Source organism: Chrysochloris asiatica, unplaced genomic scaffold, assembly GCF_000296735.1.
Source record: "Chrysochloris asiatica unplaced genomic scaffold, ChrAsi1.0 scaffold00028, whole genome shotgun sequence".
In the NCBI taxonomy this organism is placed as follows: domain Eukaryota; kingdom Metazoa; phylum Chordata; class Mammalia; order Afrosoricida; family Chrysochloridae; genus Chrysochloris; species Chrysochloris asiatica.
In genome coordinates this window covers 13,271,418-13,290,133 of record NW_006408546.1, presented here as the reverse complement: position 1 = coordinate 13,290,133, position 18,716 = coordinate 13,271,418, and the positions used below count along the sequence as shown (strand labels likewise).

Genomic DNA, 18,716 nt, shown 5'->3' with positions numbered 1-18,716 from the left:
TAAATAAGGGTGTTAGGATAGCTTATAAAATATACTCAGTTGAAAGAAGATAGTACCAGCTATGTGGATGGTATAATGTTAAGTGAAAATTGGAACTAGAATGTATTATTTCCTTATATCTTATCTCTCATGGGAAATAAAATTTTTTAATTCTGTAGATGGTACATAGAGCAAATATGTAAGTATTTAAGACAGAGTTTAATGTGCATAATAAAATAAGAGACTTAATGAGTAGGGCAGGTAGAGAATGTTGTTGTTTAATGCCATTGAATCGATTTCAACTCATAGCGATCCTGTGGTTTCTGGAGAGCGGCTGGAGAATTTGAACCACTGACCTTGCAGTCTAGTGCATTATTCCACAGTGCCACATCAGGACTTGGGGTAGAGAATAACAATGTATAAAGAAAAGTTTTTGTTAAGCGCCATCAAGTTGGTTTTAACTCACGGTGACCCTGTATAGGATTACCACGGAATGACTATTGGGTTTGAACTGTTGATCTTGCGACAAACCATCCAGTGCTTATCCTAGAGCACCGCATCAGGTATCCTTAAAATATGGTGGTTATTGTTATCTTTTAGTGCCATCAAGTTGGTTTGGACTCATGGCAATCCTTTAGGGTTTCCAAGGAGCGGCTGGTGAGTTTGAACCACCGACCTTGTGGTCCAGTGCTTTATTGCCCTGCAGTGCCACACCAGGACTCCATAAATTATAATGGTGATGGTGGCGGTAAGTGTTGTCAAGTCAGTACTGATCCATAGTGACCCTGTGTAGGGTTTCGAAGGAATGGCTGGTGAATTTGAATCAATGACCTTGTGGTTCAAACTGAGTTTGTGATCCCAGTATATCACAGCACCACATCAGGACTCCCATAAAGTATGATACGTATTGTTAAAGATAGCTTTCTATATGTAACAGTGTCTACCATGCTTTATGTTATATTTAGAAATGTATCTGTAAATGATTAAATGTCTCAAATCTGTCATTAGACATCTTAGATGATGATTCAAAAGTCTGACAGTGGACTTTTATTTTCATAGAAAGAAGACTAGAGACTAGAAAGGATGAGTTGGTGGTAGCTTCTCCCTTTTAAAGTTATACTGGTTTAAAACTAAAACTGCAGTAGTTTAAATGAATTTAAATATGTAATTGTTGCTAAGTGGCGTCGAGTTGACTCCAACCCATAGCGACCCTGTGTAGTGTTTCCGAGGAGCAGCTGGTTAGCTTCAACTGCTGACCTTGCAGTTCAAATGGCTTTGCAGTCTGGTGCATTAACCCACATTGCCACACCAGGTCTCCAAAAAAATGTGGTAGGCATATGTTTATGTCACTAGTACAACATACCCTCTTGTTGCTGCTTCTGTGCGTTCTGTTGTGTTGGTTCCGATTCATAACGATGCTGTATATGATTTCTGGAGTTCTGGTATGGTGCTGTAGGATAAGTGCTCGAGCCTAGGTAGGTTTATACAGCAAGGTTGGTGGTGCAAACTCACCAGCCACTCCTTGGAAACCCTGTACAGAGTTACTGTGAGTTGGAATCCACTCAAAGGCTCTTAACAACAGCTACAATAGGGTTTCCAAGGCTGTAAACCTTGATGGTAGCTGAAAGTCTCATCTTTCTCCTGAAGAGCGGCTGATCAGTTGGAATTGCTGACCTTGCAGTTAGCAGTCTGACGTGTAACTCACTGCTCTACCAGGATTCCTTTTGTACCGTTAGTGGTTACGAATCGGGCTGCTAGTCTCATGGTCAGCAGTTCGAAACTACCAGCTGTTCCGTGGGAGAAAGATGAGGCTTTCTGCTCTTGTAAAGATTTGCAACCTCGGAAACCATAGGGTCACTATGAATCAGAACTGACTCCACGGCACATAATAACAACAAAGAGTGAATATAAATTGGTACAGTATTTTTAAAGAGTAATTTGGCAGTAAATTGCATTTATGTTCAATACTGAGATTCTGTTCTATAAAAATATTTGTTCAATTGAGCATGAATAGTGACAGCATATTTTAAAAATTGGAGACGTTAAATTTTCACAGAGAAACAATTTAAGTACATATATGAAACTTATGTATTATTAGATAGTATATGAAAAATTCAAATGGCAGTAGTTGTAAAACATTGAAGTTTTCTGTTTCTCGTAAATACTTAAATAAGTTTGTATGCTTATAGAAATCAGATGATGTGATTCTTCTGACTTTATCTTTTTCAAAATTGTTTTGGCTTCTTTTGTTCTTTTTACTTTCCATATTGTTTTGAGAATCACATTACACATTTAATGAACAGTCCTAATGGGTTATATATGTTTTTTTATTTTAATTTGTATACAAGAAATTATTCTTTTTGTAGTTTGGTCTGTGTTTTGACAAGTGGGTAGAATGATGTAAACATACCACAATCAAGATACAAAACAGGTCCATAACCTCCAAAATTTGATTCCATTTATAGTCAGTCTCCCTCCTCCACCTGTAACCATTGTTAATTGTGTATTTTTTTCTTCATCCTTCCTTGCAGTTTTGTGTTATTCAGAATATCATATCAATGGAATTTCACGGAAAGTGTGTAATTTGTATATTTGAGATTCACCAGCGGTGGGGTTTATGGTATTTATCAATAATTCACTTTTTTTTTTTTTTAAACTGTTGAATAATACTTCATTGTATGAGCATATAATAGTGTGCTTATCTAACTATAGACATTTTGGGGGAGTTTTTAGTTTGGGAATTTTGAAGAACCCAGCAATAGACATTTGTGTACATGTTTTAAATGAACATAAGCTTTTGTTTCACTTGGATAAATATCAAGGAGTGGCGTTGTTGGGTCATATGGGAAATGTATATGTAACTTTCAAAGAAACTGCTTGACTGTTTTCCGAAGGGATTGTGCTGTTTGCTGTTGAGCTTGATCCCATTGCTGCAGCTCCTGTGCCATTCCATCTTGTGGATCTTCCTCTTTTTCGCTGGCCCTCCACTTTACCAAGCATGATCTCCTTCTCCTGGGACTGGTCCCTCCTTGTAATATATCTGAAGTATAAGAGATGAAATTTGGCCATCTTGGCTTCTGAGGAGCATTCTGGCTGTACTTCTTCTAAAACATATTTGTTTGTTCTTCTGGCAGTCCATGGTACCTTTTTTGTTTGTTTGTTAATGTTTTGTTTTGACTTAGTGATAGTTTACATAGGAGAACATTAGTTTTACATTCATCCTATCGTATGTCATTTCATTTTCATGGTTATAGTCCCCTCTATGCATCATCACCCAACCAGAAGGATATATACTACAAGCCTGCCCCCCGGTTGTCAGCACACAGCCCCTCCCTCTCTGGGTCTAAAGTCCCCAGCTGTTCCATCTCTCTGCCTCCCATCTCAGGCATCACTGCTTCTCTGGGTAGGGTCCCGCTCTCCACTCTTCTCCCTTGATGGTCCCAGGGACCTCTGTTCCTAGACTGCAAAGTTAATCACTCCCCTCTTTGCTACAAAACATCTACCGTTACATTTCCAACCCTCACAATCAGTCCTGATAACAATTATTCACTATTGTATCACAAGAGGCCTTATCTGCATTTCATCAGCCTTGCCTAGACAGATTGGATACTACTACTCACTGGAGATTCTACTTTCCTCCAGGTCCTCTGGCTCTAGGTTCCCTCTTGAAAGCTTGTAAGCCAGTCACTTCTTGCCTTTGTAGCGCCCCCATTTTGGGTAGCCAATGTCCAAGTTGCCCATCCCTGTCTTCTCCATGTGTGGAGGGAGTGGGAATGATCCTTGCTGTAAAGATATGTTCCATCTTTTGAGCTACTGCATCCATAGGTGTAGGTCAAGTTTATCAAATTGTATCAGATTACTCCTTTTTTCCTCTTCTTTCTTCTTGTAGTTGAGCTCTGATCATTCAGTCATTGAAGCGAGGTCAAGTGGGTATTATCTGCAAGTGAGGGTGTTCTTGTGCATATACCCTCTCTTCTTATCAGCTGGACGCTTCACTCTCTACTCTAGTCCTCTGTGGCTATGTCACTGACTCTGGGCCCAAGAGTTCCCAGGTCTTGCCACACTGTTGGCTAACTAGGTTTCCACCTGGGTTCACCTATACTGCTTTGTATTTTTCCTGTAGGTATTTCTTTCAAGAAATATTTTCTGTTGTCTTAGCCGCTCCAGGCTGGTCTGCTCGTCCTTTCAAGTGGAAATTTCCCACCTCTGAAGATTCTGGTTGTGGTTCAGTATTTTACCTATAGTTTCATGTATTTCCAAGGCTCCACAGAAAGCCTCTTTTACTGGGCACGTTGTAGCCCCATTTTAGGTATTCCAGTCAGCGTAGTGGTTACGATTCGGGTTGCTAACCTCAAGGTCAGCAGTTCGAAACTACCAGCTGTTCCACAGGAGAAAGATGAGGCTTTCTGTTCCTGTAAAGATTTGCAGCCTCAGAAACCCTGTTCAGAGTCACTATGAGTCAGAACCAACTCCATGGTACTTAACAACAACAACAACAACAATCAGTAGTAGGCAGAAGACGGACTTACAAGATTTCTATGGTGATGTTTCTGGCTATTCTTTTCTCTCCCCCTCAAGTGTCTATTTTATAATATAGAGAAAGGAAAACCAAGATTCAAAAGACAGCCAAGCATCTTAACATTATTCCGCCCTTCTCCCCATTCCATCCATGTCTCAATCCTTGTATCCCCAAGCACTGTTGTTACAAGGTTGTGCATATATATCCTTCTTTACCTCTGTCCCACTTAGCCCATGCAAACCTGCCTAATTGTTCTCCCATCTGCATTGTTCTTCCATTCCCCTCTCCCTTCTTGTATATTGCCCCCCTTCCCAGCACCCAAAGTATCCTGTGTCTATTCCCTGCCCTGTGCTCCACCTTCCCCCCCCTCTCCTTACCCCACCCCCACATCCCAAAAACCAGCAAAGTATCCCCACCCCCTTTTAGTGTTGGTTCTTTTTCTTAGTTTTTACAGTAGTGGTCCTATGCAGCATTTCTCCTTTTGTGACTGACTAATTTCACTGAACATAATGTCCTTAAGGTTCATCCATGTTATGCGGTGGCTTGCAGCATCCTTGTTATTCTTCAGGGTAGCATAGTATTCCATTGTATGTACCACAGTATGTTCATCCATTCTTCAGTTAATGGTCACCTTGGCTATCTCCATCTTTTTGCTATTGTAAATAGTGCTGCTTTGAACATTGGTTTGCATATATCTTCTCGTGTTCATGGTACTTTTGAAATGTTTGTACACCTAGTTTGAATCCTACTTTGGTCATGATGTATTACTATTATTTTTATATATCATTGGACTCTTTTGACTAGAATTATGTTGAACATCTCTTGAGGAATATTGGTCTATCATTTGTTTTCTTAGTGTTGTCTTTGCCTGATTTTGGTATCAGAGTATTCTTGCTTCATAAAATGTATTTGGGAGTTTTCCATCGTTTTCTGTATTGTGGAATAGTTTAAATAGAATTGTTATTTGTTCTTCTCTGAATGTTTGGTGTCCGAGATTATTTTTTTAGTTGTCATTAGCTTCATACATTTTTTTCCAGCCTTTGGTTTTTAGTCTGTTTCTGCCTTTGTTTGTAAGATGTGTCTCTTGTTGACAGCATATTGAAGAATCCTGTCTTATTATTCATTCTGTTATTCTCTGTCTCTTGAGTGGTGCATTTCATCCATTTAGATTATGTTTAATTATCAAAAGACTTCATTTTGCTTACATCTACTATCAGCACTCATGGAAGCAGTGTTTAAGAAATTTAAAGATGTATTGCATTAGGTAGACCTACTGCACATAGCTTTAAAGTGTTCAAGAGCAAAGATGTCAGTTTGAGGACTAAGTGTGCCTGCCCCAAGCCCCATAGTATTTTCAGTAGTCTCATATGCATGTGAAAGTTGGACAGTGAATAAGGAAGACTGTAGAAGAATTGATAATTTTTAGTTATGGTGTTGGAGAAAAATATTAAAAGAGCCATGAACTGCCAGAAGAACAAGTCTGTGTTGGAAGATAATACAGATAGAATGCTCCTTGGTATCCAGGAGGTGAGGCTTCATTTCTCATACTTTGCACATGTTATCAGGAGGGACCAGTCCCTGGAGAAGGGCATCATGCTAGTTCAAGTGGAGGGTCAGTGAAAAAGAGGAGAAACCTCCCCCCCACCCCCAATGAGGTGGATTGGCACAGTGGCAGCAGCAAAGTGCTGAAGCTGAACAATGATTGTGAGGATGGTGCAGGTCTGGACTGTGTTTCTTTTTGTTGTGTATAAGGTCACTATGTGTAGGAACTGACTTGATGGCAGCTAACAACAACAACAAAAACAACAAGCATTGATTGCTATCATTTTGCTGCGTGTTGTTTTGTGATAGTGCTGGTTTCTTTGTTCTGCATAATTTTCCGCACAAGAAATTGGTATTTTTTTCTGATTGCTTCTTTATGTTTTCTAGCACTGATAGTAAACATTCAACACATTAGTCTTGCTTACCTATTTAAAAAAAAAAAAAAAAAAGGTGAAAATGCAGTAATTTCCTTTTTAGTGTTCCTAAGCATAAATTTGTATTATTATGTAATAGATAAAAAAAGATGACAACCCTTAATTTTCCCCAACATTTATCAGTTATTGGCTGTTTAGGAGCTTTTAATTTTTTTGTCCTTTTAAGTTGTTCTTCTTTATTTATAGAACCTTTTAAAAACATGGTTTTCCATATACTTTACTATTACCTTTGACTTGCTTTCTTAATATCTACTATTGCAGAGAGGTTAACTGATTGTTTAATATGTGATTTTCCACTTTTGTGATATATTGCTTCTTCATGTAGATTTTTTATGTTTTTGTCTTTTCTAATATGTCAAATGACAGTAGCATAAATATCTGTTCTTATTAGTTAACCTTCTGGTATAAATATAGACAAGGCATATAGTTAACTCCACAGTTAATAGGATAATGAAAAGAAATGAGTGGAGTGGAAAGTGTATCTTTAAGGTTTGTAGTAATATGTTGTTACTGCTAAGTGCTGTTGAGTCGGTTCTGACTCATAGCAACCCTATATTGGGGGTATGTGGAGCGGCTAGTGGAATTGAACCACTGACTTTGTGATTAGCTGTTTAGTGTTTATCCTACAGCACCACACCAATACTCCTTGTAGTTATATTAGTGTTTCTTAATATGGGCAGTTATTTCTGAAGTATTGTCAAGTAGTCTTCATTTGCAATATGACTTAGACTATATGTAGACGATTATTTAAAAATATTAATAGCAAGGTGTTTTAACATGTTTTTGGAATCTTGCAAGAGATGTTGTAGTTGATCTTAGAAAACTTGTCATCTTCAGATCTAATGGAAATCCAAATTGTTAAATGATTGTAATTTACGGTAATAAAAACTCCTTGATTAGTAAATACATCAAGGACTGCTGGAAAAACGCACAAAGCTGCCTTGGAGGAAGCACAGCTGGAATCCCTGGAAGCGAGGATTGGTTCTTAGGGCATGTTATCTCGACTGACCAGTCCCTGTAGAAGGGCATCATTTTTTTGTAGAGTATATGATCATTGAAAAATAACACCCTTAATTAAATGGATTGACACAGTGGCTTCAACAGTGGACTCTAACTTAGCAATAATTGTAAGGATGGGACATGTTTCATTCTGTTGTACCTAGTTTGCTATGAGTTGGAACCGAGTTGACAGCACCTTTTAACAGCAACAAAAAGTACAAATTGTAATCTGTATATTCTGGTATTTTATAGTCGTTTTTTTGTTTTTTTCTACCCCATTAACAGATTGCCTTTGAGGTTGTTTTAGAAGTTTTGAGTTCAACACACCATCCTTTTGCTCCTTTGTGGATAGACCTTTTTCCAGCAATGATTACTTCAGAGTTACCAGTGTTACAGTAAGTATTGTAGTCTTCTTTTAAAAAAATACATATAATGTTTTTCTTTTTGAAAATGCTCTTAGATGAGATACCGCAAATGCAAGGGGCCTTCAAAAACTTTGTTGGAAAATGGCATTTTTCCATGAATTTTTGAAGCCCCCCTCATGGGTCCTTGGATATTGAGATAATATTTCAAATCAAAGAAGTATTAAGGTGTAGAGTTGCCATAGCTTTCCATATCTATTAATGATGGAATCTCAGTATGTTCTCTTATATTCAGCAAGTAAGGTGTTAATGTCTATTGGGGGTGTCAGTAAAATATGACCTATATTCCAAATGTAGCCTGTTGTTTGTTTTGCAAATGATGTTTTATTGGAACAGAATCTCACTTATTGTTATGGTTGCTACAGTAGCAGAGTTGAGTAGTTTAGATAGAGACCACATTACCTATAAAGCCTAAATTAATCGTTGTCTTGCCCTTTACAGAACTAGTTTGTTGATGCCTGTCCTATATCGTACTCTTATCCTACCCCCCTCACCAAGTTCCTTTATTAAGTTTCTTTCTGTTCCCAGAGATTGAGATTGTTCAGTGTTTCTGGTTGCCAGAGGTAATTTGTTGTTGTGCTTTCTAGTTGACTCTGACTCATTGCATTCCTATATTGGGTTTCCAAAGAGTATTTCGTGAGTTTGAACTACCTACCCTGCAGTTAGTAATCCAGTGCTTATCTTCATTGGCATACCAGGACTCTAAAGGTAATTTAAGGGCATAAATGTTAGTATTCCTGGTGACCTCTCATTGAATTTGTTGGAGGTGTAATTTTAGAATTAAAAAATGAGCACAGGACATGAACAAAAAACACTTCACCAAGGAGGAGATCCTGGCAGCCAACATGAAGAAATGTTCACGGTCACTAGCCCCTAGAGATGCAAATCAAAACAACAATAAGATATCACCTCATACCAGCAGTAACAGCAAAGATCAAAAAAGTAGACGACAATAAATGCTGGCGAGGATGTGGAGAGACCGGGATGCTCCTGCATTGCTGGTGGGAAATCAAAATGGTCCAACCTCTCTGGAAAGCAATATGGTGCTCTCTCAGAAGTTTGGAAATAGAAATACCTTATGATCCAGCAAGTCCTCTATTTGTTATTTACCCACAAGGAATACAACCTATAACACGAGTAGATACATGCACACCAATGTTCATAACAGCACTATTTACAGTAGCAAAAAGATGGAGACAACCTGAGTGCCCATCAACTGAACAATGGATAATATACACAATGGAGTATTATGCTACCTTGAAGAATAACAAGGAAGCTGCAAGCCACCGCATAATATGGATGAACCTTGAGGACAACATGTTGAGTGAAATTAGTAAGTCACAAAAGAATTACTTCATAGGACCACTATTGTAAAACACTAAGGAAAAGAACCCATAGAATGTGGGGGTTGGGGGGTGAGGGGAGGGAGCACAGGCTAGAGAATAGACACAGGATAGTTTGGGTGCTGGGGAGCAGGGCAATATACAAGAAGGTGGAAGAGAATGGAAGAAGGCAGATGGGAAAACAATAAGGCAGGTTTGCGTGGGCTAAGTGAGACAGAGGTAAATAATGATGTATACACAACTCATAGTGACCCTATACGGTGTTTCTGAGACTGTAAATCTTTTCGAGACTAGCTTGATCTCCTGTTCTTCTACTTTTCTTTCAGAGCTCTAAGGCACAAAGCTGTTCAAATCCCTTCCCTGCTTGAGAAACCACCACTACCATGCTTTTTCTAAATATAGAACAAAAAATTTAATCCCTTTCTACCAGTTTACCTCACATCTCATTATTCATTTGTAATTTGCCCATAATACCGAGTTTGGCTGTCCCCATGTGCTTATTTCTTTATCTTTATTCTGCATTTAGTGCCTGTGCACTTAGATCCTTACTTGGCCAACTCTGTGATCCTTTATCTTTAGCTGAGGTTAATGCCTACAGCTTGACTCCATTAACCCCTTAAACTTGAAATAAGTACCTTCCTGTCTTCATATAATGCGTGCTGGTTTTTTCTCTAGTACCATACTTAATATACTATTTTATAAGCCTCTTTGTTTCTGAGCCAGTTCCTAAACTGTACTTTACTGTTTTATGTTCAACTTTGTGCCTTATTTCTAGCTCCTACCACACTGCTAGTTCTTAACCATTCAGTAAATAATTCTTTCACAAAATATGAATCAGGTTGTAGCTACATAGAAGTTGTATTTAAAGAAAGGGTGGTTACAAATCAGTCTGCTAACCTCAGGGACCACAGTTCGAAACTACCAATGGTTCTGCAGGAGAAAGATGATGCGTTCTGCTCCCTTAAAGATTTATAGCCTCGGAAACCCTGTGCAAGGTTGCTATGAGTCGGAACCAACTCCATGGCACTTAACAACAACACTACCAGAGCTCCTTAGAGCTCATAGAGCATCCATGTCTAAAATCTGGAGCCTCATTAATTACTCATAATTAACCTCTCTGTGTGGTGCTGTAGGATCAGCACTGAATTGGAAACCACACAGTTGGCAGTTCAAACCCACCAGCTGCTCCTTGGAAATCCCATACAAGGTCCCTATGAGTTGGCACTTACCAACAAACAAGAAGGAGGCAGCATTAATACTCAGCAGTCAGAGGAATCTTTTCCAAACAAGGAATGACATGGAAGCTCTAGATTGAAAAGGCACCTCAGTTTCTCAGTAAATACCAAGGCTTTAGAGTTGTCTCAGGAAACAATGAAAAAGACCAAATGGTTTAGATAGAGTTACAGACCACCTCCTGGTCTTAACTATTATCCCCTTTATAGGTTTAACATTTAGAGGGTTACTTCTTTTTCTTCTTTAATCTATAACTGTTTGGTTGCATCCTTGTTGTTGTTAAGTGCCGTGGGTTGGGCTCTGATCCACAGCAACCCTGTACAGGGTTTCTGAGGAGCAACTGGTGAGTTTGAACCTCTGACCTTGCAGTTCAAAGGGTTCTGCAGTCCTGCGCATTAACCCAAAGTAGCACACCAGAACTCCTTGGTTTTAACTCAGTTTCCCAGCATTTGCCCAGGAATGCTAGTTTTATTATTTTGTTGTTGTTGTTAAGTGCTATCAAGTGGATTCCAATTCATAGGAACCTGTTTAGGGTTTCTAAAACCACTGACCTTGTGGTTCAAACCAACCTTGCAGTCTAGTGCTTTATCTTCTTAGTCACAGTCTAGTTAGTCCATTCTATTATCATATCATGTGGCCAAAATGTTTTCCCAGGGTGAGGCCAGATTCTGCAAGCAGAAATGATCTTGGCTTTCACCCTTTAGGAATCTGTTGTAATTGAGCTGAGAAAATATTTCTTACTCTGAGTCTCTTTTGAGACATGAATATAATTTTTGTATTTCCCTTACTGCATAACCCTTGTAGTGTCATTCATTTACCCTCAGCAACTGGCTTTTTCTTTTTCTCCATTTATACACATATTTGTACTTTTAAATGGAATTTTAGATTTGGCCACTGTCATATTCTCAAATGTCAGTAGCAATAGTAGTTTAGCAAGCACTTCCACTCATGTTCATAGTTTAGGAATCATTCCCAATAGCTCACAGTTGCAACCTTGATCCTTGGACCGCTGTTGTTGTTGTTAAGTGCTTTCGAGTCAGTTCCGACTCATAGCGGTCCTATATAGAGTTTCCAAGGAGCAGCTGTTGTGTTTGAACTGCCAACCTTGTGATTCAAAGCAACTTTACAGTTCAATGCTTATCCTGCAGTGCCACTCCAAGACCACTGCTTCAGGTCAGGGGAAGAAAGAAATTGAAGTAATATAGGGGTAAAAGAAAAAGTATCTAAGGGGATTTGGGAAGAATTTCTATTGTCTTCAGATGTACTGAAAATTAGAGGGATCTATCTAGTAGGCATCCTCTAATGGCCTCTCTTGTATTGAGTGCATTGCTGAAGTAACCCCATTTCCACTCATATCCTGAGCTCAGGTTGTTATCTCAGGCAAGCTTATAAGATATCAACTTGCCAGCTCCATTTGCCATCCATTCCTGGTAGAGTTGTCCTGTTTTAATGCTTCATATTACTGTAGTGATTTCTGTATGACCATGCGGTATTTAGGAATCCATTTAATAGATCAAATCTATTGTCTGTGTGTCCGACAGACTCTTGGTGTGATGCTATAGGATTAGCACTGGATTGTGAATCACAAGGTCGGCAATTCTAAACCCACCAGCTGCTCCTTGGAAACCCTATACAGGGTCACTGTGAGTTGGACCCAACTCAACAGCACTTAACAACGATAGCAATATCTGCCTGATTAGAAGGTCAGGCCATTGAACATTACACAAGTGCTAGTAAAAATATAAACAGGACTTAAAAATCCTAGAGTAGAACTCTGAGTGCAGCATATGCACCGGAAGCATAGAGACTTAGGAAGTATGTTGCAGTGTCCAGGTCAGAGACAATGGTAGCTTGACTTAAAGTAGTTACAACGAAGATGGAGAAACAGAATTTAGAACATTTTAGGGGTAAAATCATGCTCTTAATTTTTGTCTAATAGATTAATAAATATGAACATAAGCGATTTTCAGGGACATTTGATCAGAGCCTGAATTTGCATACTCCTTAGCCCAGTGTTTCCACAGTGCTTGCCTCAGAGAAATATTTTCTGCTCCCGTAAAGATTTACAGCCTCAGAAACCCCGTACAGGGTCGTTATGGGTCAGAACCAACTCAGTAGCACTTAACAACAATAACAACAAAATCAAGAGTGAGAAGGAGCACAGTGGCTCTGTAGGGTAAGTATTGGACAGCGAACTCTAAGTTCAACTTGAGTTGAACTCTAAGTTGAACTCTGGTTCAAGCCATCAGCGACTCTATGAGAGAATGATGAGGCTTTTGTTCTTGCAAAGATTTACATCCTCAGAAACTCTTTACACATTGTCTTCTGTGAGACAGAACTGACTTGACAGCACTTTAATAATAACCAAGGATCATATGCAAAAATAACTATTACTGCTCTATTTTTCTAATAGTACAAATAGAAACAACCTAAGTACTTACCATTGCTTACAAGAATATCATATTTCTTTAGGTACTTATTTTTATTTATGTATTTTTATAGAAAACACCCATTTATTTACAATTTAAATATAGACATTGGGTTATATTTAGATATCTATTTTAAAACATCAATATTTATGGCAGGGTATTGGTGAAACTGTTAACAGTATTCTGCAGAAAAACCTGAGATTGAGTCCAAGAGTAGGTAAAGTACAGTCAATACCATTTTTACTGAATTAATGTCTAATTTAAAAGAGTTTTATGTATTCTAGTAATTAAACACACATACACACACTAATGGTAGTGTGTTAGTTATTTGTGGATGCTGTCTGTCACCTTTTAAACTGACTGCAATTTACAGTTAGAAATAAACTGTAATTTGCTGTTTTGTCAGTAATTATTTCTCAGGTACAAATTAGTTTCATAAATGGGTCACTTACATGCTGGAACTGAGATTTATCAAAAAAGTACACTGTGCACACAGGAGAAATACAAAACATAATATTTTATTTCAGTGTCCTGACATGGAAATAGGGAATTCACATTACCCATAAGTTCTAACTGACCTCTGCCACTTCATAGTTGTGCAACTGTGGGCATAGGCATGTTTATCAAACTTTGATAACTTTTGTTTCCTTGTTTGTGAAACTGGAGCAATACTATGTTTCTCGCAAGGTTTTTGTGCATATTCTAGATAATATGTATAAAATGCCTGGCACTCATGATAGGTTGATCATGGTTATTTGGACTGTGAGGTAATAAAGAATTGTGATTTATTGTTGTTGCTCTTAATTAGAGACAAATAAGATAGACTGGTTCAGGAATAGACATATCATTGCTCATGAGTTAGACTATTTGTTTTATAAATAAAGTATTGGAACATACTCAAGCCCATTCATTTACATATTGCCAATAACTGCATTCATGCTACAGCAGCTGGTTTGAGTAGCAACTGCTAAGATCTTATGACTTAAGCCTAAAATATTTACAGTATGGCACTTTATGAGAAGGTGTGGTGAGTCCTAAAACAGATTAGTATTATTTATAGTTTTGAATCCCAGATTGCCTTTGATGATTTGCAATCAGGAAAGTAACATGCTGTGAGAATGTTACTGGCAATCGTGTTTAGAATGGCTTGGACAGGGGTAATGGATAAAGTGAGGAGTTAAGTTGGGGCTATTTTCAGGTAGTGTTAATCATGGTAAAAATAATGGAAAGAATTGGAGACAAAATTATCCTGAGGATGATTCATGAGAACTTGTTAACAAGAGGCACAAGAGAAAGATTGATAGAATTCTATCAATCTGTATAGCAATTTAAGGCATTCTATGCATTGAACTAATAAATGAATGAATGAATGGTACTGACATGATCAAAAAGCTTGAAATAAGTAAAGATTAGACTTAATTTTAGATGTTGGTATATGGTAAATTTGAAGTGACATTTAGAAAGGCATGTCATGCATGCAGTGAAAAGTTCTGAATTAGAGGTCTGAAATGGGTCAGATCTGATAAGTTATTTAAATCACTTAGAAGTAACATATCAAGTGGATGAGATCATCAAGGTAATGTAGGATAAAAAAATAAGAGATTCTTTAGGATTGAATTTCAAAGCATTGACATTAAGATAAATGGGACTAAGGAGATAGAAAGGCGCTCTGGTAGCATAGTGGTTATGAATCAGGCTGTGAACCTTAAGGTCAGCAGTTCAAAACTACCAGCTGTTCTGTGGGAGAAAGATGAGGCTTTCTGCTCCCGTAAAGATTTACAGCCTTGGAACTCTGTGCAGGGTCGCTGAGTGGGAACCGACTGCATGGCACATAACAACAACAAGGAGATAGAAGAATAATAGTGTGGCAGCAATGAAATGAACTTTTTTAAAAAAATGAAATAATAACAGTGGGTTTACCCAGATTTCTGCATGCTCTTCCTGTAACTTGAAGGTTAATGCAGATTCCTGGTGGTACTTTCTGAATATCACCTCAAATTTACCATATACCACACATCTAAAATTAAGTCCAATCTTTACTTATTTCAAGGTCTCTGATCATGTCAGTACCATTTGTTCATTGATAAAAACTTCAGACGGTTTTGTTTCTAACCTCTCCTGAAGAATTTGTGATATTCGATTTTATACCCTGTCAAAATGGCACTTTTGTCATCCACAAGGGACTCAAATTGTTTTCCTTTGAAATGTCCTGAGTTTGGGAAATAAAAGGAAGTCTGTAGGGGAAAAAAATCAAGACTTGATCTTGATTTCCCAATGAAATTCTTTTAGGATAGCCCTTTCTGTCCTTGATGAAGAGGTGAGTACATTGTCCTGATGAAAAAGATTACTAGGCACAACTCGTCTTGGCTCTTTTCTTACCAATGCAGATCTTTTGGGACACCACTCTTTTGGTTGGACTTTTCCTTTCAACTCAGCCTAATAAGTTTAAGACAAGTGTATTATTGAGAGAACTCGTCTGAAGCCATCTACTGATTGCAGACATATTTAAATACATTTTTTGTGGAATTAGCCTATTACGCATATATGCACTGAAACTGTAGTAGCAATACTTTTTGACTTGCCATACAGAATTTATGGAAAACATTCTTGTTCATACTTCATATGTCTTTTCAGTACTAAGTAGGAGCTAGCCCTTAATGGCATACAAGAACTTATTGTTAAATTTTCAGGAATTTTGTGAGCGGGTTAAACACAGCAATTATAAGAAGCTTAATTATACAAATTTATAATTAAGTAAGAGTCCTGGAGTGGTGCTGTGGATTAATACACTAGACTGCAAGGTCACTTTGAACCGCAAGCTCACCAGCCTCTTCTTAGAAACCCTATACAGGGTTGATGAGTTGATACCAACTCAATGGCACTTAACAGCAACAAATAATTAAGTAAATTATATTAAAAGTAATGGTGATGCTTCAAAATATATCACTTTCTAAGTATTTTACTTATTACTATTATTTATGCCATTGAGGATATTTATCTATTTTATCTGTATGATAGGAAAATTTACTTTTTGCTTCCCAACTCCACATGTAGTAATGTCACTTTTATAGATTCCTATTAAATTGGTCAAATAATTTATACTATGGAAATTAGCAAATGTTGCATTTTATGGCTAGAGTTATTGTTTTGATGATTGTATATAGATTTAAGAAAGTGTTAATAATACTGATTAACATTAAAGGTGTACCAGGCCTACAGTCATTATGAATAACACAAAAAATTAAAATATTCTTCTGGCATTTGAGATCTGTTACTTGATTCAGCAAAGAAGTTTGCTCACACCGTTAAGTAGTGCATGAAGTTCCAACAACATCTTGGCTATGTGAAATTTACAATGGAATATTATTTGCTTTATTGTTTTATTTGTAAATTGTATGCTATACATAAAGTAGAATTTATAATAAACTTATGTGCTTTTCTCTGAAGAGCTAGTTTTTAAACATATACTAGCATACTCACTGCCTTTCATGATTAATAAAATGAGTAAGATTCCTCTCAACTTCTTTTATAAGTTATACTTATAGAAGTATAACTTTTCACTTTTATACTTCTTACTGAAGAATTATTTTGCAGCTATTCTTTCCTATATTTTATATAGCACTTATCATTTTCACAGTTGTTCCTCCCCACCTCTATTTTCCATTTCTTGCTGGAGATACATTTTACCTTTTTTTTTTGTTTGGGGAGTTCTGGTACGGTGCTGCAGATAAATGAATTGGACTGCGTGGTAGGTTTGAATTGCAGCGTTGGCAGTTCAGACTCAGCATCTGCTCCTCAGAAAACCTACATGGGATCACTGAGTCGAAACTGACTTGATGGCACTTTACAGCAACGTTATTTTTATTTGTTTTGTCTAAAAAATAGGACCTGTATAGACCATTTCTGATTAGCTATATAGGAACAAGTAAGGAAAGTAGTAGAACAGAGCTGTGCTGTGTTTAATAATTTGATCACTAAAATAATATAACATTTTCTAGGGACTCAACTAATGAAACTACTGCCCATTCAGATGCTGGCAGCGAACTTGAAGAAACAGAGGTCAAAGGAAAAAGAAAAAGGGGTCGTCCTGGCCGGCCTCCAGTATGTATTATGCTTGTCTTCTTTGTTCCTATAACGATTTGTCAAGTAAATTGGCTTCACATGATCTGTTTGTATATTCTACTGTTAATAATTTTCATTTTTGTTACAAAGGTTTTTATAATTTTTTTCATTTCGTAAAGTGACTAAATAGTGATCAGAAAAAGGAGATTTTTTTCTTTTGCTTTAAAAACTTGTAGATAACAGTGTACATGAAGAAGGTAATTAACGTGAAACAAATTATAGCTATGACTTCTCTGCTACTCAAAGGCAACTCTGGTTTCTCATTAGTTTATAGACATGCATTTTGTTTTTACTAGTTTGGTGTTTAGAACCCATCTCCAAATATAATCACAGTGACATGTGAATTTGAAGTTTAGAAGAATTCAAAGTAGCTCATATTTTGAGGGATGTCTTTATGTATTCTAATACCATAAATCGTAATGTAATTTAAGGCTGCATATTGTAGAACGATATCATGTTTGGTAAGGTGGAGGGTCAGAGAAAAAGAGGAAGACTCCCAGCAAGATGGATTGGCAAAGTGACAGCATCAATGAGTTCAAGCGTGGCAATAATAGTGAGGTTGGCCCAGAATCGGGCAGTGTTTCGTTCTGCTGTACATTAAGGTCGCTGTGAGTTGGTACCAGTTCGGTGGCACCTAACAACAACAACATGCTCTCAGAGGAACTCTTGGTGTGGCGCTGGAGGATCAGCACTGGACTGCAAGCCACAAGGTCAGCAGTTCACACCCACTAGCTACTTCATGGAAACCCTATACAGGGTAATTATGAGTCAGAATCGACTCGACAGAACTTAACAACAACATACTTTCTCAGAGACAGTAGTATAGATTTGACCAAGAGACCTGGGATGATGCTGTGGGTTAATGCGTTAAACTTGCAAAGTCAGTTTGAACCACAAGGTTGGTTCAAGCTCACCAGTCACTCCTTAAAAACCCTGTGTTGTTGTTGTTGTTGTTGTTATGTGCCATGGAGTTGGTTCCGACTCAGAGACTCCGTACAGGGTTTCTGAGGTTGTAAATCTTTACGGGAGCAGAACGCCTCATCTTTCTCCCATGGAAAAGCTGGTAGTTTCTAACTGCTGACCTTGTGGTTCGCAGCCCGATTCATAACCACTATGCTATCAGAGCTCTTTAGAAACCCTATATAGGGTCATTAATGAGTTGGCACCAATTAGAAGACACTTAACAGCAAGAGTTTATACTCTGAGGAATACAGTGGCTTTGTACTATAATAAACATTGGTCTATGGACCACAAGGTCAGAAGTTTGAGCCCACCAGCTGCTCCATGGGAGAAAGATGAAGCTTTGTGCTTCCACAAAGATTTACAACTTCAGAAACCCTGCTACAAGTTTGATATGAGTCAAAACCTACTCAGTGGCACTTAACCACAGCATTCTGTAATAAATATACACTAACTTTTATGATACGATTTGCTATTTGTATGTTTGTTTGTTTTTTTCATGATATTGGGAGTCATAATACTTGTGTGGTGCTGTGGGTCAATGCACCAGACTGCAAAGCCGTTTGAACTACAAGGTTGGCTGTTCAAGCTCACCAGCTGCTCCTAGAAAACCCTATACAGGGTCACTATGGGTCGGAACTGACTTGATGGCACTTAAAAACAACAACAATGCTATAATGAACTTTATATCTCTGTTACACTACTTCATTGATTATCAAGTCATGGGCAATCTG

At 37.8% G+C, this 18,716-nt stretch overlaps 1 protein-coding gene across 2 annotated transcripts in view; it reads left to right on the top strand.

Annotated features, from left to right (window-relative positions):
* Positions 1–7,795: 7,795 nt before the first annotated feature.
* STAG1 (stromal antigen 1) overlaps positions 7,796–18,716 on the top strand; it is a 469,676-nt gene continuing 458,755 nt past the window's right edge. The window contains exons 1-2 of one of the 2 annotated variants that reach the window (XM_006846604.1): positions 7,796–7,868; positions 16,899–17,001. In XM_006846604.1, the coding sequence (XP_006846667.1) occupies positions 7,840–7,868; positions 16,899–17,001 (132 nt within the window). In that variant the 5' untranslated portion in view covers positions 7,796–7,839. The remainder of the gene's footprint in view (positions 7,869–16,898; positions 17,002–18,716) is intronic. The other variant, XM_006846603.1, reaches the window with a different exon arrangement.